Raw genomic sequence first — 22,675 nt, 5'->3', positions numbered from 1 at the left:
ACACTGACACACACACACTGACACACACACTGACACACACACACTGACACACACACACACTGACACACACACACTGACACACACACACACACACACTGACACACACACACACACACACACACACACCGCCCCTGGGCTGGTGTGGGACCGCCTTCCCCAGAAAAGCTCCTCTCCACCGAGGAGCAGGGACAGAGGTAGAACAGGCGGCCAGGCGTGCTGGACAGCAGGTAAGTGGTGGCAGCTGGACCCCCCCATATCCCTTCGACCTTCCCCCTTCCAACCAGTCCCAGCCCCAAGCAGATGTGTGGAGCCTCAGCCCTAGATGGAGTCCGTGTGACTTTGGACGAGGCCCCAGATCAACCCTTTGGGGCCTCATTGTTCCATCTGCGGGTGCAGTGAGGCGGCTCAAGAGATATCACGAAGGTGAGGGAGGGCAGCTCCATTTTTATCTGTTTTAAATAAGCTTCTGGGTCACAAAGCACTTGAAAAGGGGGTTCTAGGGCAAACCCCTGGATCGCACCTTCCTCCTTAAGGTCCTTCCCATCTCTGGCCGTCAGCAGCCCCCTCCTTCCTGCTGGGGAAGTTCCTGCAGGCTGGGGAATGGGGCCTGATCAAGGGCTCGGGCAGCCTGGAGTCTGAGTCCCCTGGGCCACACCGTGCTCTGCAAGCCTCAACTCCCACATCCCTGTGGGCAGCAGGTGCAGGGGCCTCGGGGGCCGCAGAGCAGCGTGTGCACTTGGGGCCGCCGGCTGGTCTGGGTTTGAACCCAGCTCTGCCACTTGCCCCTCATGTGGCCTGATGCCTCTCTGGGCCTCAGTTTCCTCAATTGTGAAGCAGGAATGACCAGTCCTGACCCACAGGGCTGTCCAGGCGATTTGATGGAGAGGCCTGTAAGTCAGGTGCCTGCACCCGGGAAGCCTCTGCCTCGTATCATTATTGTGGAGTGGTTGAGAGGCTCACAAGTGGGTGAGGGATTGAGAGGGGCTGGGAGGAGGAGAAGGAGGGGTGGGGGAATGAGACAGCGTACCCAGGTGCCCCCCTCACGACCCCCATGAGCGGGAGCCCCTCAGCAGCAGCCCCAGAGCCATTCTGGCCAGGGTGACTGTAGCTTTGGCCTCGGGGGAGAGCTCAACTCCGCCTGGCCTCCCCCCAGACGGTGCTGGGTCCAGCCCTCCTCTGGCCTCAGCTGCTGTGGCTTTAATCAAAAGAACAATCTGTTTGCCTCAGAATCAGACCCAGATTCCTTTTCCCACCAATGTTCCCAAGGCCTCCAGGGACCCAGGCGGCCCATCCTGGCTCCGGCCCGTCTCCTGTCCCAGGGCCCCAGGGCCCAGGGCCCAGGCTCTGCTTCCTCCTCCCCCTTCTACTCCGGCTTGGGTCCGGGGAGTGCAGGAGGTGGGAGGGAGCAGAGACTGGAACCAGGGTTGGCAAGCCAGGGTGACCCAACTGCCTGCTGGGCCCTGCCTACCAGGCTGCCTGGAGGGGCCTGTTCCCCCCCCCCCCCCCCCCCCCCCGCGCCCCGGGGACACTGGGTCCTGACTGCAGACGGCTTAAGGCTCCACTCAGGCAGTGATGGCTGCTCAGGACAGCAAACTAGAATGACCTGCTCCCCTGAGCATCTGAGACCTCCACCCAGGGTCACCCCCTAAAAAAGCCCCAAGCCCAGCATATATTGACCACTGACTGCTGCCCACTTCTCACTGTCAATACCATCGTTTATCCTCAGGCTGACCCCGAGCTGGAAGCAGCCCTTACCCCCATTGTACAGATAAGAAACTGAGACTCCAGGAGGCGGGGTGACTGCCCAGGGTCACTGGGTTAGTGATTGGCCATGGAACCCAGGTCCACCTGACTCCTAGGACCCTGGGAGATCTCAGGCCAAACTCAAATGTAAGTACCACCCCCCTCCACCACCCCCCCAACCCCCGCCACACACTCACACCCACAGGGCAGGTGGGGCCACCAACCCAGGTGACCTAGGGAAGGAGGAGCGGAAGGGCCTCGCTGGGCCACAAAGGCCCCGGGGGTGGGCAGAAGGGGAGGCCTCCCACCCCAGGCCCGGGCCCAGGGGACGGGAGGAGTGGTCGAGGGAACAAAGGGCGGGCGGCGGGGGGCGGCGCGGGGCGCGGCCGGGCAGGTGGGGGGGCAGGTAGGGGCCGCTTCCGCCGGCGGGAATCCCGGGCCCCCCTCCCCCTAAGCTTCACCTTTTATGGTAAGGCGGCCGGGGCGGCGGGGCGGAGGGAGCCGAGGGGGCGGGGAGGGCGGAGGGGGCGGGAGGCGCCGCGCCGCTCCCGGCTCTGCTCGCTCGGGCGTCGGACCGGAGCCGCTGGGGCGCAGGCGACGCAGGTAAGCGGGACGCGGGGCGCGGGGGGGCAGCCGTCCTTCCGACCCTGCCCCGGCCGCACACAGGTGACAGCGCGGGCAGTCCCGGGCCGGAGCCCCCCCCCCCGGCCCCCCGCCCCCCCCCCCCGGCCGGGACCCCAATCCCGGCGCTCCGGGTGGGGGCCCGCGGGGGGCGGGGTTGCAGCCTTGGGTCCCGGCTCCCGGCCTCTGTCCCCGGAGCGGGGGGAGGGCTGGTGTCCCTGCCCCGGAGCGGGGCGGCGGGGTGGGGAAGAGGTGGGCAGGGCGGAAGCTCCCGCACAAAGAGGACAGCGTCCCGCACATGGATCGAATTAAAGTCCCTGGCGGCGCCCCACAGTGACCCGGCCAGCCGCCCGGCTGGGCTGCTTGCGGGAGGGCGCCGGGTTTCCGGAGCTCCGGCCCCCTTCACCCAGGCCGGGTCAGGCGAGGGGGAAGGAGGGGCCCCAGGGCCGCCCCTCTCTGGGCCTCAAATCCCCGTCGGGGCCTGGGAAGGGGTGTGCTTTGGGGCATCTTGGCCGAGATCCTCCCCCAGCCCTGCTCCGGGGACCCCGGGAAGAGCCCGGGCAGCGCCCAGATTCCTGCTCTTGATGACGGAAGCCAAGTCGGGTACTCCCAAGTCCCCCAAGCCCGCTGGGCCCCTGGGGGCTCCTCCCCATCAGGGGCTGGATAACCAGCTGGGCTTCTCTTTGCACCTACCAAATACCAAGATCTGGAGCGCGCTCTCCTTGTATTCTCTCAGCCAACCACCTTTCAGGACAGACTTTTTTATTCTCACTTTAGGAAAAAACTGAGGCCCAGAGAGGGTCAGTAACCTGCTCCGGGTGACCCAGCAGGAAAGAGGTGGGGCCGGGCATGACTCCAGCTCTCTGTGCTTCCTTGGTTTCCCTGAGGTGGGGGAGAGAGAAAGGGAACCCTACCCAAGGCTGCAGGGCCCTCTGCAGGGGCTGGGCGCAGCCTCATTCCCACCTCCAGCAAAGTGTCATTCTGAACCAAGCGTAGGTTGCTTTGTCCAAGTATTAAAGAACAAAGCTTACAGGTGGTTCCAGAAGTTTTTGGAGGGGGTTAAGAAGGAGTACGAAGGAAGGGAAAGAGAGGGGCCACCACTGGGACGCCGGCCAGCTCAGCCAGCCTGTCCCTGCCCTGGGCTACAGCCTAAAGCCGGGCTGGGTGGCTGGCTGGCTGGATCTCAGGCTTCTTCCTTCCTCTTGACAGGAAATGACTTTCTTTCCCTTTGTTCCCATTTTCTCTGCTTACCCAACTAGATCTCAGATTCCCCCTCTGCGGGAGGAAGGATGGGGGCGGAGGGTCCTGTGGGTGCGGCTGGCCAGGAGCTCCACGGGGAGCTTTCTCACTCCTACCCCACTCCAGGGTGACCTGGGGGCCGTGGGACCTGAGGGAGGCTGAGGCTCCCTCTCCTAACAGCCCGAGCTGGACTGACAGGCTTTGAAAATCCCCAGTGGGGGCCCCTTCCCCTGGGGCCTGAAGTCCCTGCAGGAACTGCAGGGAGGGATGGGGGGGGGGCGGAGCCGCCCAGCTGTGAACATCTGGCCTCAGAGCGAGGACACTTGCCTTGGATGTTTTCTGAGAAACCCACAGATCTGACTTCCCGGAGGGGTGGGCTGGGGTGGAGTGGGGGTCAGAGCAGGGTCGGAGGGAGGCAGAGGGAGCATTCACAGCAGTCTCTGGGGATGAGCCCAGAATGCACTGACCACAAGAAAATCTATCCGGATTGGGCCATTCTGGGGTGAGAACAGGCCTGAGGATTTGGAGGCCCCGTACCATCCAGGGAAGGAAAAGTGTGTCGTCTCAGGGCCAAGGACACCCCCGGGACTCAGGTCAAAGGGGGCTCAGTTAGAATTCTGAGCCTGCCAGGACTGCTAAGATGACCTGGAAAAGTCGCTTAACCTCTCGGGGCCTCACATGGAACTACCCGTAAGGTAGGGGCATGAGGGGCTGTGTTGCAAATGAGGTGCATTTTGAGGCTCGGAAAGCACGAGCTGCAGTGCCCGGCACATAGCAAGTGCTTGGTCAGTAGGTGCCATTGCTGTCGTTTCTTGGATGTGAATCTCTGAAAGCTGCTTACAAAAATAGACTCTTAAGCTTATAACCGAGCGTAAGGCCAAAGTGTCAAACTATATGGTTTTGACCTCTGACCATGGCGGCCAATATCAGCAAGCATGTATACTTCCAGACATCACTTACAGAACAAGATGCAAAAGGAAAGTCCTTTGAAAGCACTGTTAAAGCTTTCTTCATATGTTGGTTTCTTATTCAGAACAGGTATTTTATTAATCAGACTGAGCTATATGTTTTAACCAAACATATAAACCAGTTTAAGAGGAATAGAGGCACATTTGTTGTGTTTGTTACTATTGTTCCATCAGTCACCAAGAGAGTCCAAGGTGGCCAGTGGACTTTGAGATACAGAGGGGGGCCCTCTGAGTGGTCACTTGGGCTCCAAGTCTGCCACTGGGGTCCCTCAGGGCCCTCAGCCCCTACCCACCCGGCCCCACTTCTTGAGATTCATTCACTAGGTCCCTGTTTATTCTTCTCCCTGCACACCTGTGGGCTGAACTTTGGAGCCATATCCAGGTGGCTCAGCTGGAGAGTGAGTTAGAAAGCTCAAACTGGGCAGAAGTCCTGGGAGCCCAGTGAGGACCCCTGGCTGAATGTGGTCAACTTGCCCTCCCTCCACCCGAGTGGCCCCACCTCAGCCTTGGCCTTGGAGGCTACTGTTTGCAGTCACCACCTGGGGCATGGAAAATGAGCTCCTTGACATCAGGAATGCTTCCCTGCTCCCAGATCCATGTTCTGATGTCCACGCTGGACTTGGGTCACAAAGATTACGGGTACAGCTGAAGTCACATGCAGTCACTTGGGGAGGTAGGGGCAGACGTGGTGACAGGGAGCCAACATGTCCTGTGATGGGCTGTCATCACCCTGCGGAAGCAGACGGCTGCTCCCAGGAGGGGGTCAGGAATCAGGGGAGGCTTCCTGGAAAAGCTGGGCCTCTAAGAAAAAACTGACATTCGCCCTTTGCGGGGCAGGGGAGGAAAAACAAGGGGTGGAAACACTCCAAGGCCAGTAAGAGAAAAAGTTGAGAAAGGGTGAGCGGTCCAGGGTGGTCAAAAAAGAAATTGAGGGGCACCTGGCTGGCTCAGTTGGAAGAGCGTGCAACTCTTGACCTCAGAGCTGTGGGTTCAAGCCTCATGTTGGCTGTAGAGATTACTTCAAAATAAAATCTTTTTTAAAAAACTTTTTTAGAGAGTGAGGGAGAGAAGGTGGGGGAGGGGGAGAGGGAGAGAGAGAGAATAGTAGGCAGGTTCCATGCTAGGCATGGCTTGATCTCATGACCTGAGATCATGACCTGAGCCGAAATCAAGAGTCAGACCCTTAACTGACTGAGCCACCCAGGCACCCCTAAAAATAAAATCTTTTTAAAAAAGTTGAAGCCAGAGGAATTTGGACTTCATTTTGAAGGTAGTAGGGAGCTATGGAAGGTTTTTGAGTACAGGAGAGAGAGATTTATGCTCTGGAAAAGATCACTCCAGGGACAGGGCAGGAGGCAGGACTGGAAACCACTGGGTCTCCTATCCCTACCTCACCCCAGTGCCTGAACCAGAGCCTGGTTTTGGAGATGGGACAGAGTGAGAGATTCTGACGATAGAATCAAGACTTGATTGGATATGGAGGCTGATACTGAGAAGAGGATGCCGGCAGTGGGCTGGGCTGGGCTGGGAGAGGGTGACAGAGCCACGTGGTCAAGAGCATGGACCCTGGATTCAGATCCTGGCTCTGCTGCTGCATGACCCTGAACACCTCTCTGAGCCTTCGCTTCTCCCTCTGCCAGGATAGACATAGCGCCTCTCCCCCAGCGGCCGGGCCGACTTAGGAGTGAGTGGGCAGAAAGGGCTTCGGATGGTGGGTGCAGAGTAGGCCTTGATCCATGGTAGCTCAGATTGATCTTCTGTCCCCTCTGCCTCCAGGAACCCAACCCTGATGCTCTGACTGGTCACGCTCATTCCCTCCCACAGCAGAGCTGGCCTGGACCCCCCCACACCCCGCGGGACTTTGACCCTCCCAGGAGGATTGGGTCCCAGGTGAGGGAGGTAACTGGTGTGTGGCCCCGCGGCAGGCAGGGCCCTGGGCTGGGACCCAGCAGATGGCTGCCCTGGGGGTGGGCAGCTGGAGGAGCTGCTCCTTCTTCACGCTTCTCAGATGAGGAAGATTAATTATTTGTGAGGTGAGCAGGGCAGGGCTGCCCTTTGCTTCCCCCGGGGTGTGCAGGTTGGGGGCAGGGGCGGTCAAGGACTGCTGGGTCCCCTCCCTGTGGCCAAGCCACCTGGTGGACACCTGCCCTCCCCCCGCAGGACATCCCCAGCCCCTCCTCTGTCTCTGTCATGTTAGGAGCAGGGAGGCTCCGTGCCCCGGGGATGCCTGTCTGGCTAGGAGGAGTGCAGTCCTGGGCCCGAAGCCCTGCCCCAGCCTGAGCCCCACTCTGTCCCCAGCCCCAGCAGGAATCGAGACAATGGCCTCGAAGCCGGGGAAGAGGGTCGCCTCGTCTGTCTTTATCACGCTGGCCCCCCCGCGGCGAAACATGGCAGTGGCTGAGGAAGTGAAGTGGGCGTCTTGTGAGGCCTGGCCTGGCCACCCCTGGGGGCCCCCTGCTGCCGTGAAGGCCCCCGGGGCTGGCTCGGCAGGGAGGCCCAGTCCTTGGACACCCCCTGCCAGGGCGGCAGCCACCGTGCCAGCCGTACCACCTCAACTCTCCAACGGAGGTAAGAAGGTGAGGGGACTGGGCAGGAGGCTGGATCAGAGGCAGCACGGAGGTGGGGAGGAAGGGGCAGGCTCTGAGCTCATTCAGGTGTCCGTTCATTCATCGAGCACCTACTGTGTGCCAGGCAGACTCAAGCCCGCCTGCCCGGGTTTGAATCCTGGCTCTTCCACTTGGCTGTGTGATGTTGGCAAGCCACGTACCCTCTCTGGCCAGTGGGCAAAGCAAGTGCAGAGGCCCTGAGGCAGGAATGGATTGGGCGCGTTGAAGGACCTCAAAGGTGGTTTATTCTCTCTCAAGCTCTGCCATTCACTTGCTGTGTGGTCTTAGGCGAGCTGGGTCTTTGCTTGGTTTCCTCCTCTGGAAAGTGGAAATTTGGTCATGGAGGTGATGCACCCATCGCAGAACGGGTACACTTCATACATGGCTCTTCCTTTACCTTGAGCTTGGCTCTGCTGCCATGGTGTCGGAGAGCCTTGGAGACTCCACTCCATGGAGTCTTAGCTGTTGGTTGGGTAGAAACGAGGAAGGAGGACAACGCTGGGGCAGGGGGATGGCTTGCCTTACAGGGCACCAGGTGGAATAAGGCGGCCCAGAGACATCAAGGATGAGCCCCCGATATCCCCTGCGTGCCGAGTCGGGTGTCCTGCTGTCCTTGAGCAAGGTTAGGGTAGCCCTGTGCATCCATCACCGTAGAAACCACCTGAAGACCAATAGGAACTGCCAATTCCAGGAGGCCAGAAAAGGGCAGAAGAAGGGGCCACGTGTGTACACACGTGGGAATACACAGACATTCATGTAACATGCCTCTTCACGTGACACGACCTTGCAAACTGATCTTTCCTTCCTAACCATGCATCCCAAGAACACAACCTCCTCCAGGTGCTTCCATATAGAACCAGGACCATGAGGACCAGAATTCACCCAGCAGGATGTGTGACCCAGGGGGAAAGAATGACGTCCCTTCTGGGCAGGAGAGGGAGTCCAGGATGTATAGCGTAGATGCCCCTAATGCCAACACTTCCAGGACATTTTCCTGGGTTATTGGAATATCAGAAGATCCCGGGAGTGTGATAACACAAGCGGACCTTCCCTGGGAGGGGGCGCCCAGCAGTGGCTGGTCAGCTGGTCCGCCATTTTGTTTTCCGATTTGGCCCGTGGGCAGAGCTCAGGGAATCTTGGGGTTCAGCCTCGCTTGAGTGAGACGAGTTCTAGGCGAGCAGCTTGGGCCTGAGTCTGGTCTGAGCACAGAGCACAGAGCAGGCCCTGGGGCCCTGCCAGTTGCTTAGACCCATCTCAGTTGTAGGCTGTCATCTGACACCCCAGCTACAGCTTGTCCCCTGGGGAATCCACACACATTGTTTTTTTGGCCCTTTCATCCTGACAGAGGTCCCCACCTTTCCCTCACTCCGTCCCCACTCCCCTCTAGATGCTCACGGGCACTGAGGCAGCCTCACCAACTCGCATTCAGAAGTCAGTTTTTCTCTGGGCTTCTTTTTAAAAGTCTGCTCTTCCTGCTCCTGGACACGTGACCCTGGTTCAACTGGGGCCCTCTGCACACCTGCCTGCAGGCCTCTAGCCCCTGTCTGCCTTGAATTCCTGTCCTGGCCAGGACCGAAGGCAGAGTCCCGAGTCCCGGGCGAGGCCCGAGCACTCCTGCTGTCTCTCCGTGATCCGGTTCCTGACTCACTTCAGCTCATCTGGAGCAAGGTTCTCACACTGGAGCAGCCTCAGCTCAGGAGGGGGCTTGTTCAAACACAGCCAGCTGGCCAGGCCCCACCCTGGGTGTTTCTGATTCAGCAGGTCTGCGGTGGGGCCGGAGAATTTGCATTTCTTACACATTTCCACGTAATGCAATGCCGATGCTCTGGTCTGGGGGAACTATTGTTCTAGCCCAAAGGCATTAAGCAAGTGAAGCTTGGGGAGTAGAAGCCTAGTTTTCCAAGTGTGGGCTTTCAACCAGCAGCTGCAGCTTCACCTGGGAACTTTTCAAAAATGTAAATTCTCAGGCTCTTCCCCCAAGCCTGCTGAGTCAGAAGCTCTGGGGGTGGGGCCCACCATCTGCATCTGAGCAAGCCCCCAAAGGATTCTGTGGCTTACTCACAGGTCTAGAATAATCCTCCCATCTGTACCCCCTCAGTCCTTGGGGGAAAGGGGAGGGGGCTCATTTTCTTTGCCAAATGGATAAGAAACCTCTAAGCCCAGAGACGTGCCCCAGTGAATCAGCAGGGAATGGGACCAGACCCCGGGTCTTGGGCGGGAGGAGCAGCGGGTGGGCAGGGCCTGGGGCACCTTCCGTCTGCTTTCCATGGGTGTCTAAGGCAGTCTGACCTTGTGAGGCCTGGCCTACCTTGTGCCCCAGAGATAGGAGGGGAGCAGAGGGCAGACTCAGACCAGATTCCCTGCCCTTTCTCCCTGGAGCACTATTAATAGCACTCTCCCTGCACGTGGCAGCCGACAGGATTTTCGGGGCGTGCTTCCCTCCTGACCCGCAGGCACCTCCTCCAGGGGAGCTGGGCAGCGCCTTGTTGGGACTGCCTGGAGGGGTTGGAGTTGCCGCACAGTGTAGGGAGCTGTTCCTGGACAGAGGCAGGAGCTCTGCAGATCCTCAGCCCTCCTCCCGCCATCTGGGCCCCTCCCCTTCTGTGAACCTCTGTAAGACCTCGGCTGTCCCAGCAAGAGTTAAGCTCTCCTGGGGCGCCTGGAGCCGCCTGAGTCTCAGGTGGCTCAGGCAGGTTAAGCATCTGACTCTTGATTTTGGCTCAGGTCATGATCCCGGGGTCCTGGGCTCTCTGCGCAGCGGGGAGTCTGCTTCTCCCTCTTCCTCTGCCTGCCACTCCCCCTGCTCCTGCTCTCTCTCTCTCTCTCTCTCAAATCCTTAAAAAAAATAGACTTAAGCTCTCCTGCACTAACCATGAAAATGATGTCATGCCAGGGTGTTTTTCTTATGTATGTACATGTGTTTGCTGTTGGGTGGCTCTTTTTTAAATTTTATTATTTTTTATTTTTTAGAGAGAGTGCGAGCTTGTGCACGAGTGGGGGAGGGGAAGGGGCAGAGGGAGAGAATCTTTTTTTTTTTTAAGATTTATTTATCTATTTGAGAGAACGAGAATGAGAGAGAGAGAGAGAGAGAGTACATGAGAGGGCGGAGGGTCAGAGGGAGAAGCAGGCTCCCCGCCGAGGAGGGAACCTGATGCGGGACTCGATCCCGGGACTCCAGGATCATGACCTGAGCCGAAGGCAGTCGCTTAACTGACTGAGCCACCCAGGCGCCCCCAGAGGGAGAGAATCTTAAGCAGGCTCCCCTCTCAGGCTCAGTGTGCAGCCTGATGTGGGGCTCCATCCCAGGAGCCTGAAATCATGACCCGAGCCAAAATCAAGAGTCAGATGCTTAACCGACTGAGCCACCCAGGCGCCCCAGGTGGTTCTTTTTAAAATTATTATTTATTAATTTTTAAAAGATTTTATTTATTTATTTGAGAGAGAGAGAGCACACAAGCATGAGGAGGGGGAGTTGCAGAGAGAGAGAGAAAAGGAGAAGCAGACTCTCCACTGAGCAGGGACTCTGGGATCATGACCTGAGCGGAAGGCAGACGCTTAACCGACTGAGCCACCCAGGTCCCCCAAGTAATATTAATTTTAATGATATATATTATGCCATCCGCTACAGTAAAATGGTCATTTCAGCCGTAATTATGAAAATTATCAATGAGATATTTTAGATTCTTTTTTTCAGCCCCGAGTCTTCCAGCACATCTCGGTGTGGACCTGGATGGGTTATTTAACCAGGGTGGTGGTTCCCACACTTCGGTGGCATATTGTCACTGGGAGGGTTTCTTATGCTTTCTGTGGCCGGACACCCCCCCCACTCCCACCCCAGGTTCTGATTCTCCAGATCGGGGCCAGACCCAGAAGGTGCATTTCTGGACATACTTCTAGGCACTGCTGCTGAGCCAGGAACCACACTTTGAGAACCACGGCCTTAGGGGTTGAGTTTGCTTGTATTTCAACAAGGACCTTCTAGCAAGGATTTGGGGCCCTTGAGTGTCCAGGTAGGGGAGGGCTGTTATGGAGGGTTCTGACAGCTTCTGTTTTCTGAGCCCATGCCAAGTGCCCTCTCCTGTGCTAAGCCCTTCCCATCCTCACAACAGCCTGGAAAGATTGATACCCATGTTTCAACTGAGCAGACAGACCCAGAGAGGTTAAGTCTCTTGCCTAAGGACACACAGCAAGTCAGCGGCAGAGCCAGAGATAGAACCCAGGTCTGGGGGACCCTGGACCTGAACTCTTGGCCCCCACGCTGTATGGCCTTCTGGGTAAGTGGACACCCTTTCTGCCCACCTGCAGAGACTCAGACCAACCCTCTCTCCCCTTTTGTTTGCAGGATGTTCTCCCCCTCCTCCTACTTTGGATGGCGAGGACACACTCCCCGACCTGGACCTCCTCCCACCTCCACCACCCTCCCCTGATGAGGAGCCTCCTGCCTCGATGGGAGCATCACTCATTTCAGACTTAGAGCACCTGCCTCCGCCCCCACCCCCACCCCAGGTACGGCCAACCCCTTGGTCTCCCCCACCCCCAGTGGAGCCCCAGGGGCCCTGGGAAGGCCGGGGAGGGGGGTGCATGGGGGAGAGTCCCAGCCTTTCAGGGATTTAAGCCTGCAGGTTGCTCCTGCTTGAGGGCTGTCCCTCTTCGAAACTTTCAAGCTGGTAAAAGTTGGTCCTGTTTTTGTAGGCCCCCAGAGGAGGGGTGCCATGCCCTTTTCCCCCTGGGGTACCCCCGCTTCAGCTCTGAGAAGATATTTTTAATCCTCTGCCCTTAATAGAGGCCATTGTATTAATGGGCAGGATTCCAGGCCAGGGAAGAACGATTCTAGGAGATTCTTCAGAAGTAGACAGAAGTAACTTTGGGCCCCCGCCACTGCTGTCAACCTTCCTGCTGAGTGACATTAGGTCACTTGCTCCTCTGTGCCTCGGTTTCCTCCTCTATCAAGCGGGGCTAATTGTGCTTGGTGCCATCAGAGGAGGAGCAGAGCTGAGAGGGCTGTGTGGGGTCCCCACCTGATGACACCTCTCCTGCCCTCCCCCTATCTCCCCACAGTCCCTGGTGGAGGGGCCTCCACTCCAGCCCCAGCCTGGTTTTGCCGGGCCCGCAGGGGAGGAGCTTCTGCCTCCCCCAGAAGAACCTGTTGGCCTCCACGAGAAAGCGGCATCCACAGGTATGGACTCAGGGCTGGAAGGCTTCCGGGTGGTCTCCAGGGGCCTCCCTGGACAAGCATGAGCTTCCAGGTGGGAACCAGGAGAGGGGGGGACCACCAGCACCTGTTCCCGCTCATGGTTCAGCGATGAGCCTTATAACTGTACATCAATTTTATGTTTATTGCCTAAATCTTTTTCCTTTATAACTGAAATCCATTTTTTATGCTAGGTTTTTTTTTTTTTTTTTTTTATATTTTTTTTTTTTGAGGGGGGGGTGCAGGAGGGGCAGAGGGAGAGAGAGTCTTAAGCAGACTCCTCCCTGAGCATGGAACCTGACGCAGAGCTCAATCTCATGACCCTGAGATCATGACCTGAGCCTAAATCAGGAGTCGGATGCTCCACTGACCGCGCCCCCCAACCAGGCACGCTGAGCTGAAGTCCATTTAAATATTGATCAGCAAAATGTGCTATGATAGCAAAATGCCTTGAACTTTTTCACTATTTAATTTTTTGAACACATAATGTTCTTGCGTAGACAAAATAAAAAGCACGGACAGGCATACAGTGAAAAGTCGCCCCTTTGCACCATCCGTGTGTGCCCCTCTTTCCTGCCAGATGGGCAGCCTCTGTTGTTAATGTCTCACATATCCTTCCAGAGTTATTTGATGCATATGCAAGCGAATACAAATATGTGTCTGCCCTCCCGACCCTGGCCCATTTTCCCACAAACTGTAGCAAATTCTGTGCAGTTCTGCACCTTGCTTCCTTTCCTTCAAACATCTTAGAGCTCACTCCACATCTGAACGTAAAGTGGCTCCTTCTTTTTCACAGCTGTATAGTATTCCTTATCAGGGCCCTGCCGTATGCATTTAGCCAGTCGCCTGTGGACGGGCACTTAGGTGGTTTCTTGCTGTGACAAATGAGGCTGAGACGAATCGTCTTGCACGTAGGTCATTTTGCCTGCGTGCAAATTTGTGAGAGAAATTTCTAGGAGAGGAAATACCGTCAAAGGGTAGGTACATTTATAACTTTGATCTTTTTTTTTTTTTTTTAAGATTTTATGTATTTGACAGAGAGAGACAGCAAGAGAGGGAGAGTGGGAGAGGGAGAAGCAGGCTCCCCGCTGAGCAGGGAGCCTGATGTGGGGCTCGATCCCAGGACCCTGGGATCATGACCTGAGCCGAAGGCAGACGCTTAACGACCAAGCCCCCCAGACGCCCCTATAACTTTGATCTTTTTGCCACATTGGCCTTTGTGGTCCTCTCGATCTGCATCCCCCCCACCACCCAGCAGTGTCTGAGGGCATGACCTCCCCCAGCCTCCCCAGGCCCGCGTGTTAGCCATTGACTTAGCAGCTACTAAGTGCTTACCAGGCACCAAAAGCCTTCTCTACTCCAAGGTTATAATATAATTCTCTGGCTTCTTCTAGTCTTATGGTTTCATTTTTCACACTTAGATCTTTGATACATTTGGAATTATCTGGGTATAAAGCTGTCACCATGGAGCCTCCTTTAAATTTTTACAGATGGCAACCCACTCGTCCTGATGCTGTGTCCTTTGATTTAGGCTTTTTTTTTTTTTATTAAAGATTTTATTTTTAAGTAATCTCTACACCGAATGTAGGGCTCAGACACAACCCTGAGATCAAGAGTCACACAGTCCACCGACTGAGCCAGCCAGGCGTCCGTCCCTGATTTAGGCTTTCAGAGGCTGCTCACGATCCTTTTTACTGCTCCTCCTAAAATGAGGCCACACTCACAACCCCGGGGGCTCGAGGCAGAGACCTGGCACTCTAGGCTTGTCCCGTGCGGTGCCTGGGCGCGGTTCTCCCAGGCCGGGTGGCTGACATCCTGTGTCTCCTTCACCCCAGACGTCTGTGCCTTCTGCCACAAGACCGTGTCACCCCGAGAGCTGGCCGTGGAGGCCATGAAGAGGCAGTACCACGCCCAGTGCTTCACGTGCCGCACCTGCCGCTGCCAGCTAGCTGGGCAGAGCTACTACCAGAAGGACGGGCGGCCCTTCTGTGAGTCCTGCTACCAGGTAACCCCCTGCGGCTGACCTCCAGGCACCAGGCACCGTGCTGGGCACTTGGAAGGTGTCCCGTTATTTCATGCCCCACAGTTATCCTGGGAGGCAGGCCCAGTGACCCATTTCACAGATGAGGAAGTTGAGGCTCAGCGAGGGGAAGGAGCTCAGCCAAGGTGTATTAGTTTTCTGTGGCCGCTGTAACAAATCACCACAGGGCGCCTGGGTGGCTCAGTCGTTAAGCGTCTGCCTTCGGCTCAGGTCATGATCCCAGGGTCCTGGGATCGAGCCCCGCATCGGGCTCTCCCACTCCCCCTGCCTGTGTTCCCTCTCTCGCTGTCTCTCTCTCTGTCAAATAAATAAAATCTTTAAAAAAGAAACAACAACAAATCACCACAAACTTTAATGGCTTCAAACAGCACACATTTATTCTCTTACAGTTCTGGAGGTCGGAAGTCCCTAGGCAAGTCTGCACTCCCTCCAGAGGCTCTAGGGGACAATCTGTGTCCTTACCTTTTCCAGCTTCTGAAGCTGTGTCCCTTGCATCCCTTGGTTCCTTCGTCCACCTTCAAAATCAGCAGGGTGGCGTCCTGTGTCCTACTTCCTCCTTCTGTGTCAAGTCTCCCTCTGCCTTCCTCTTACGGGGACACCTGGAATGGCACTTAGGGCCCACCCAGGATCGTATCCCCAGGTCAAGACACTGAACTCAGTCATATTTGTCATTAAAGGTAGTCACAGGTTCCAGGGATCAGGCCCGGCCTGTCACACACGTCACACTCCAGAAGGTGGTGGAGCTGGGATTCTCCCCCAGCCCTGTCTGGCTCTGGAGCCTGCCTTTGGTCTTGCCTCTGTCACCTAAAGCCACAGGTTCTGATGCACGATCTCACAGAAATCTGTGTCACCCCTGAGTACCAGATGCAGTCTGGGAGAGCTAGTTTGGATGCCTCGATGTTAGAGTTGCTAGCACTCCGATGGCGTGGGGTGTGCAGCCCACTCCCAGACGCGTCCCCTGGCTGTGTGCAGGCCTCACCTTGTTCTCATGAGTTGGTAGCACCTGGCAATCTGCACTTTTAGCAAGTCTCTCAGCGATTCTGATACACACACTGCTGTTGGAAAGCCACTGATTGGAAGGGTTAGAATATTTGGAGGACTATCTAGTAAAATCCAAACAATCTGATGACAGTCTCAACCCATCACCGAATCCAGTGAGGCACCATGGGGGCAGCAAAGGGGCCAGGCCATCCCCACCGCATCCCTCTGACCCCATCAGATGACAGCGGGGGATAGCCTTAGCCTCTTCCCTCAGCTTACAGCCAGGCAGGAGTGAGGCACTGAGGGGAAGCAGGGGCGAGGGTGGACTGACAGCTGGAGGCAGCAAGAGGAAGACTCTAGGCAGTGTTCCAGGGAGGGAAGGGCTGCCCCCAGGACAGGGAGAGAGGGGAAAATGTTGTCCTCACCGAATGGGAGCAGAGACAAACATACCTGTCTGTCTGGATGAAATCAGGTTAAATGAACAGGAGCATAGCCAGGAAGGGAAGAGACCTGTCTAGAAGAGAAGGTGGACGGGCTGGAAGGTCTTTGCTCTGCCTCAGTAATCTCCCTCTCTCCCTCCCCCCGCTTCCCCCTCCCTTCCCCCATCCCTCCCTCTTCCCCTTCCCCACCCCCTTCATCCTCCTCATTCCAGAAGGGATTTGAGGCAGCTTATAAGAATGCACAAATACCTATAGGAAACAATGTTGTACACTTAAAAATTTGCTAAGAGTGTAGCTCTCATGTTAAGTGTTCTTACCACAATGAAATTTCAGAGATATTTAAAGAAAGCAGAAGAGAGGAAAATCAAAGTAGAAAGGGAGATGAGACCAGAGGGAAAGTTAGCACCCCAAAATATATGAATAAAAGACCCCTACAGTCATTCCTAAAAGTGGGACATGGAATTTGACTCTGAGCTTCCCAGTGGCCAAATGGAAAAGGGAAAGAGTTCTGAGGTTTATTGTCTATAAGATCAAAAGCACACCAGTTCTTCCAGGAATTCCTTTTCCTGACTCTGAGGTTTAAGAGAGATTTCTCCTATGGGCTGTAGTGGACACTGGCCTTAAGCATGTCCAAGTAACAAAAAAATGCAGTAATAGCTTCTTGACAGGATTCCTTGCTGTAAGCCCAAGATACAATGCTAGGCTCGATTCACTTTAAGCCACGGTAGAGGTTTTGGGGCAGTGGTTACAGGCTGGTTGCATGAATGGGAGCCCTTCTCCTATAGCCCTGTGCTTCTGGGCCCCTGTGGGTCACCAGCCAGAAACCCCTTTCGACTGGGAGTGGGTACAGCCATTGGATGGCTCTGAGGCAATGTCCCTCTGTCCCAGGACACCCTGGAGAAGTGTGGCAAGTGTGGCGAGGTGGTCCGGGAGCACATCATCAGGGCCCTGGGCCGGGCCTTCCACCCTGCCTGCTTCACGTGCGTCACCTGTGCCCGGTGCATCGGGGATGAGAGCTTTGCCCTGGACAGCCAGGATGAAGTGTACTGCCTGGACGACTTCTATAGGTACGAGAGGGATCTGCACACTGGGTGGGACTCGGCCAGAACAGAGGCACCTGGCCTGAGCTCTAGGGGCTGGAGCAGAGCATTCCTGCAGGCTCTGGGCTCACAGAAACCCATCTGCCTCTTCCACACACCTTATATTTGACCACACACCTGCTTCTAGCAGACACTCCGGGTGCCTGCGCTGTGCCAGGCACTCCCCGTGGGTTAGGCCCTTTAATCCCCAAGCCTGGCCTGTCAGGCAGGTACTATTAAGCACTCTTTTACCAAATGTGGAAACTGAGGCAGGCAGCAGACAAGCCTCCCAGCTGGTGCATAGGGAAGTTACGATTCAAACCCCCAGACCCCAGGAGCTCCCCTTGGAACTAGAGCCTTATGAAGCAGTAGCCCCAAGCTGGGCGTCAGGCTCATGCCCCTGGGGTTGCTCACGGCCCAAGGGGAGAGACAGATGTGTCTGTTCAAAAGACAGGGAAGAAGAAGCAGCAGCAGCAGCAGTGACCTACAATACCAGATAAACGAAATGGGGTCAGCCCCACTGAACACACAGGAACACACAGGAGATTTCTTGGCTTTCTCAAATTCAAATGTTCCCCAGTCACTTCCTTGCCTCGAGCTAATTATACCCTGGGAAGCCGGGTCTAATCACACCGGTCTCTCCCTCCGCTCCTGCCAGGAAGAAAGGCGTTTGTGGCCGTGGAATCACACGGCAACGCGTCTGACATAGCTCGGGGAGGCGAGCGAGCGCCGCCCCGGCTCCCACAGCTAATTTCTGCGGTCCTGCCCGGAGCGCCTCGAGCGTGGGTTCCCTTCCCTCTAGGAAATTCGCCCCGGTGTGCAGCATCTGTGAGAACCCCATCATCCCTCGAGACGGGAAGGATGCCTTCAAAATTGAGTGCATGGGAAGGAACTTCCATGAAAACTGCTACAGGTGTGAGGTGAGTGGGGCGGTGAAGAGTTAGGATCGCGCTGCTGGGGGCAGGAGGGGGGGGGCGCCCGGGGAGGGGGGGGGTGCCAGGCCTGCGCTGGGCGCGGGGACTCGGGGACGAGTCAGGGTGGGGACTCAGCTCCCAAGGGCTCACGGCCCAGGAGCAGAGACAGGTAAGAATGGAGATCATTACAAATAGAGTCTATTAATCAGAGCTCCGAGTTAATGATAAAAACCAGGCCCATCCTGCTTTCCTCAAGAAAGGGAATCTCATGCGAAGGCTGTCGTTGAGGTCATTGATGAGATCATCAGGGCTCTCTCTCCGTCTCTCGGTTCTGCCTATGTTGTGTGTTTGCTTCATTTTCTCTTCCTGGGGGGCTAGCATCCTCTGTGAGGAGAGGGATACAGGCATGGTCATCCTTCCAATTTAGAAACCCCATCCAGGGAACCGATACCGTCTCAAGAGGGCCTCTGATTGGCCCAGCTTGGGTCACATGACCCAGTCATTCTGAGCCAATCACTGGCCGGGGGGCATGATTGACAACCCCCGGGGCCAATGAAGCAGGACCCTATGAGACCAAGAGGGGTTGCTACAAGCCTAGGAAAGAAGAAAGGGATGCTGCAGGGTGGAGGGAGGCTGACAGGGGGACGCTGCTGAAAAGCTGGTGCAGTAGCCCCTGCAGGAAATGCCCAGCACAGGGTCCCCCGCTCAGCAGCGTCCCATGCTTGCTTCAAAGCTCTGCTGTCACCGTCCTGAAATTCTTCCTCTTCGAGCAACGGGCTCTACTTTGCACTTTGCCCTGGGCTCTGCTATTATGTAGTCAGTCCTGCTGGGGAGGCTCCGAGTCCTCCCCTGCCTCTTCCTCCGTCAGTCCCATGTTGCTGATGTGTCTTCTCTGGCGATGGTGACAAAGGTAGCAACTTTTATGTGTGCCACCTAAGTGGGGTGTCCCAGAGGAAATCTCTTAGCCAGCCAGTGAGTAATTCCAAACATTTATTTTACTTTGCACTTATTTAAACAGATGTATGGAGCCAAGAGACTGTTTGCACTCAAGTGACAAGGGGGCTTGGTAGAGAAGTTGATATATTGCTCCATATTATGTTGTGCGTTGGCTATGGTTCAGGGTCCAGCTGATAACACATCTTACAAGAACAATGATGTCATTCAAGTGCTGTTATCACCACCCTAGCCCTCATTAAGCCTAGTGGCGATTAGCTTTTCCCTGAGCCTGGCTGGTGAGCAAACAAACCCTCCCTGCCTGCCCCTGGTCGGCTTGGCGAAGGCGACCGTGAGAGTCACCCAGGTTGCTGCTGTAAGTCAGGGCTTGGGCTCTAGCAGTTACCTTTCAGAGGGGAAGGCTTGAACCACTGTGGCCCAGAACTGATTCGGGGTGCTCTTTCCCCCAAGCAGGGAAATGGGCTCCAAAGTGCCATCTCAGATGAGGAACAATGAAAAAACTGAGCCTGAGAAAAGTGACTGCAACCCTGATCCGTCTGACCCGGTCTAGCCAGCTTAGGGCCACCCCCCCGCTCCCTCACAGACTGTGACTCGGTCGTAGTTGAGGTGTTTTCTCCCTTGATCCTAATTTAGGAGAGGTCACATGGGCCCCTTTGGGGCCTGAGGTTTGGCACTTGTTATTCTCAGAATGCCAAACAAGTGGCCTTTAGGAATAGTGCTCATCCCGTCACCTTGCGCGACTTGAGGTGCAGTTGCAGGGAATAGACACACGAGGGCGCCCTTCTCCCCTGGCTGTGCTGGGTCAGGATGGCAGCCGGGACCCCAAAGTTGTCTCTGTGGGGACCAGCCCCTCTGGTCTGAGCCATGCAACTTCCAGAGGGTGCCAGCTGAACCCTGAGCCAGGTTTCTGGACATTAATTGTTCCCATTGTCACGCTCCAGCGTGTGCCCAGGTGAGGCCCCGATGAGGTGTGGGCTGTGGCGGAATGGTAAAGTGGCCAAAGTTCGCCCCCAGTCCCCGTCCTCCTTAGTCCGACATCCTTTGGTGATTTGAAAAATTGGAGGTTTGTGCCAGTGTTGAAGCTGTACAGAGGAGCAAGAAAAAGACGCCTGAATTCAGGCTGGAGACCTGTCCTGTCCCAGTCCAGGACCAGCTGTACAGCCTGGGGCAAGCCTGTCTTTCTCCAAAACCTCAGTTTCCCCAGCTGTGAAATGAGGGGACTGGACTAGATTCCGTTATGCACCCAGCAGATGGTTATCGCAGGCTTGTGGTGTACCAGTCTCTGGTCTAGGTGGGACCTAGCAGGAAATGGGGTTACTGCCTCGCAGAGCTTACGTTCTCAAAGGGCTGCTGCTGGGTGGTCGCTAAGGCCCTTCTAGCTCTTTCCATGATCCCTCAGTGTCCATGATTCTCCGAGTGTCTTCAGTTCTCCCCTCAGCTGACTCCTCCCTCATCACTCACACCTTCGAGTGGATGAAAGCCCCCATGTGCCTCCTCTTCCCTGACCAAGACCTGGCCCAGGTGTGTTGGGAGAATGGAAATGAGAGGCCACGCTCCCGACCCTTCGGGAGCGCATTCTTTCCGTTCATTTCATCAGCAAATGCTGGGGGAGTCCCCACCCCGTGTGGGCTCTGTGCTGGCGTGCTCGGGCCTGGGGTCCATCCACTCGTGCCTTGTTTCCCGCAGGACTGCAGGATCCTCCTGTCTGTGGAGCCCACGGACCAAGGCTGCTACCCACTGAACAACCGCCTCTTCTGTAAGCCGTGCCACGTGAAGCGGAGTGCCGCAGGGTGCTGCTGAGGGCGCCCACTGGGGTTGGGGGGGAGCTTTCCTGACTCAGTTTGCCTTTCTGACCCACTCTTGCACACTTTCCTTCTGAGCCGGGACAGGGACCAGCCTGCAGCAGCTCTGCCCACCATGTCCGGGACACAGGGGCTGAGCCGCCCCAGTCCCCTCCCGGCTCAGAGGTGGGCAGCTGGCAGACCGTGCTCCTCAGACTTTCCACGCCTCCTTCTAGCCTCTGGGCTCTGGAAGCCTTGCAGACCAGGAGCCTCGTGCCAAAGGTTCCCACCTCCAAGGCTCTAGCCCCTCTCGAGTGCTGGCCTTGACCCCCATTTCCATGGGTGAGTTGGAGTGAGTTCTCTAGATGACACCCCATGTCCCTGGCAATGACCCTTTAGCTGTCCCATAGGGGATTACTAAGACCAGCCCTGGCTTGCAGGACTGAGGTGTTTGGGGAAACCTCCAGGGTCCCTTAAAAAGCCCTTTTCTAAAAATTTGAGATTTAAATGGTGAGAAACATTCTTTGGATTTGGGGCGAGGTGGGGATCTTGATAGGAAATGTCTCATAAACGTACAAGACTGTGGCCTAGTGGTGGCAACCTTGGACTTCTCACCTGGAGGACATGTTGTGTTGACATGGGGACCAGACCCAGGTATGAACCTGAACGGCAAGGGCAGGAGGAGAGGGTGGTATATGCTGATACACCAGGCACTCAGCCACCCGTCTGCCCTGCCTTCCGGCACTCCTCCCGGTGCGACAGTGATTCAGCATTGACTAAGTGCCATTGAATGTTGGGGAACAGGGCCCAGGAGCTCTGAGTGTTTCTCCTACAGCCTTGACTGGGGCTGTGCCCACAAACCCCGCACATGCGCACACTCTTCCAGGACAGTGCTGGGGTGACCCTTCAGCCTCCCTGTTGATCCCCGCCGTGTCCCACTCAAACCCTCCAACCCAGGCTACCCTGTGACCACTGCTTCCTCAAGGCCGTACCTAGAGGATTCTTCCCTTTTAAGGAAAATCACTTTTGTTGCTTTGTAACTCCTAAGACATCTTGTAGGGCATAAACAAATTAAACAAAATGTACTTTCCTCCCTGGGGTGGTCTGGATGCACCACGCACTCCTGTGGGGATGCCCTGGGCTCCGAGTACCAGGAGGGTCTCCCTGTAGAGCCCCTTAGGGGCCTCAGAGCAGAGCCCAGCTTCCAGCTCAAAGCTTGGAGAGTGAGTCCCAAACTCCGGGCATTCACGTACCACCTCCACAATTCTTGTCGTAAACGAGGACCTCCTGTTCTCTTCTTCCTGAATATTTTCTTTGACTCAACATACTTTTTTATTTTACTTCTTTCGAACTTTAGTCTTATGCTAAACAATATATCCTACAGTCACATCTTATGTGCTAGTTATGTTTTTTCCTATTACACATGAAAATAAATGCATACCTATTAGGAGTCCGTCTGTATTCCAACTAAGATCTCACCTAGGGAAACATTGGCCTTTGGCAGCAGCTGGAAAAATGTTGGTTGAGTGTCTGTTCACTGTGGTACAAGTGTCCAGGCGGCGCCTATACCTCCTTCCCCCAAACTGGGGCTCAGCTCAGCAGATGGAGGAACTCGTGTCCAGTGACAAAGACTTGCCTGCAGCAGCCGACCCCCAGGCATGCCGGCGCACCGTTCCTGGACATAGGCCACCAGCCGCAAGGGTGGCTGCAGGGTGCCCAGAGCGGAGCCTCTGCTGTGGGAGGCCCTCGGGGTGTGCTGTCTGCACATGAACAGAAAGTCGCCCTCCACGCTCACGCAGACAGCCAGGAGAGAAGCGTGCGTGGAGGAAGGAGCACTGGCCTTGGGGGTGCTCCAGACCTGGCTCTTGTCCGCTCTTAGCAGTGTGGACAAGTGATCAGTCCTGAGCCTTGATTTTCCTCATTTGTAAAATGGGAACAATGCTGACCTCTATCACAGAGGGTTGCTGTGGCCGAAAGAAAGAAATACCTGGCTGGTGAGGGTTCTCTCCCAGGGCTGGCTGGCAGCTCTTAGTGTTCCTCACTGGTCCTGTGATGCCCGTCAGAGACCGCTGGGGACATGCCCGCGGTGACAGCTGGGTTTCCCATGCCTGCTGCCG

At 56.2% G+C, this 22,675-nt stretch overlaps 1 protein-coding gene across 6 annotated transcripts; it reads left to right on the top strand.

The window, feature by feature from the left end:
• The first annotated feature begins 150 nt into the window (after window positions 1–150).
• FBLIM1 (filamin binding LIM protein 1) lies at window positions 151–22,044 on the top strand. 6 transcript variants are annotated; one of them, XM_073903299.1, is made up of 9 exons: window positions 151–227; window positions 1,727–1,890; window positions 6,870–7,139; window positions 11,520–11,683; window positions 12,236–12,353; window positions 14,204–14,373; window positions 16,719–16,897; window positions 17,712–17,829; window positions 20,464–22,044. In XM_073903299.1, exons 3-9 carry the CDS (start codon window positions 6,890–6,892, stop codon window positions 20,575–20,577), a joined length of 1,113 nt encoding a protein of 370 aa, XP_073759400.1. In that variant the 5' UTR covers window positions 151–227; window positions 1,727–1,890; window positions 6,870–6,889; the 3' UTR covers window positions 20,578–22,044. The 6 variants fall into 6 exon arrangements, with proteins under 6 accessions (XP_073759400.1, XP_073759401.1, XP_025712966.1 ...); XM_073903302.1 differs by lacking the exons at window positions 151–227; window positions 1,727–1,890 and adding exons at window positions 2,290–2,346; window positions 6,348–6,461; XM_025857182.2 differs by lacking the exons at window positions 151–227; window positions 1,727–1,890 and adding exons at window positions 2,635–6,255; window positions 6,348–6,461.
• The last annotated feature ends 631 nt before the right edge of the window (window positions 22,045–22,675 follow it).

The sequence above is a fragment of the Callorhinus ursinus genome, unplaced genomic scaffold (assembly GCF_003265705.2).
Source record: "Callorhinus ursinus isolate GAN/ISIS: 27379988/994484 unplaced genomic scaffold, GSC_fseal_2.0 scaffold18, whole genome shotgun sequence".
Classification (NCBI taxonomy): Eukaryota; Metazoa; Chordata; class Mammalia; order Carnivora; family Otariidae; genus Callorhinus; species Callorhinus ursinus.
Note: the sequence above shows the minus strand (reverse complement) of the source record. Positions and strands in the feature narration are given on the sequence as shown.

Coding starts and splice junctions, on each gene's coding strand:
- FBLIM1 (XM_073903299.1), top strand. CDS start 6,890: ATGGCCTCGAAGCCGGGGAAGAGGGTCGCCTCGTCTGTCTTTATCACG. Junction 7,140..11,519: donor ACCTCAACTCTCCAACGGAG/GTAAGAAGGTGA, acceptor TTTTGTTTGCAG/GATGTTCTCCCCCTCCTCCT. Junction 11,684..12,235: donor CGCCCCCACCCCCACCCCAG/GTACGGCCAACC, acceptor ATCTCCCCACAG/TCCCTGGTGGAGGGGCCTCC.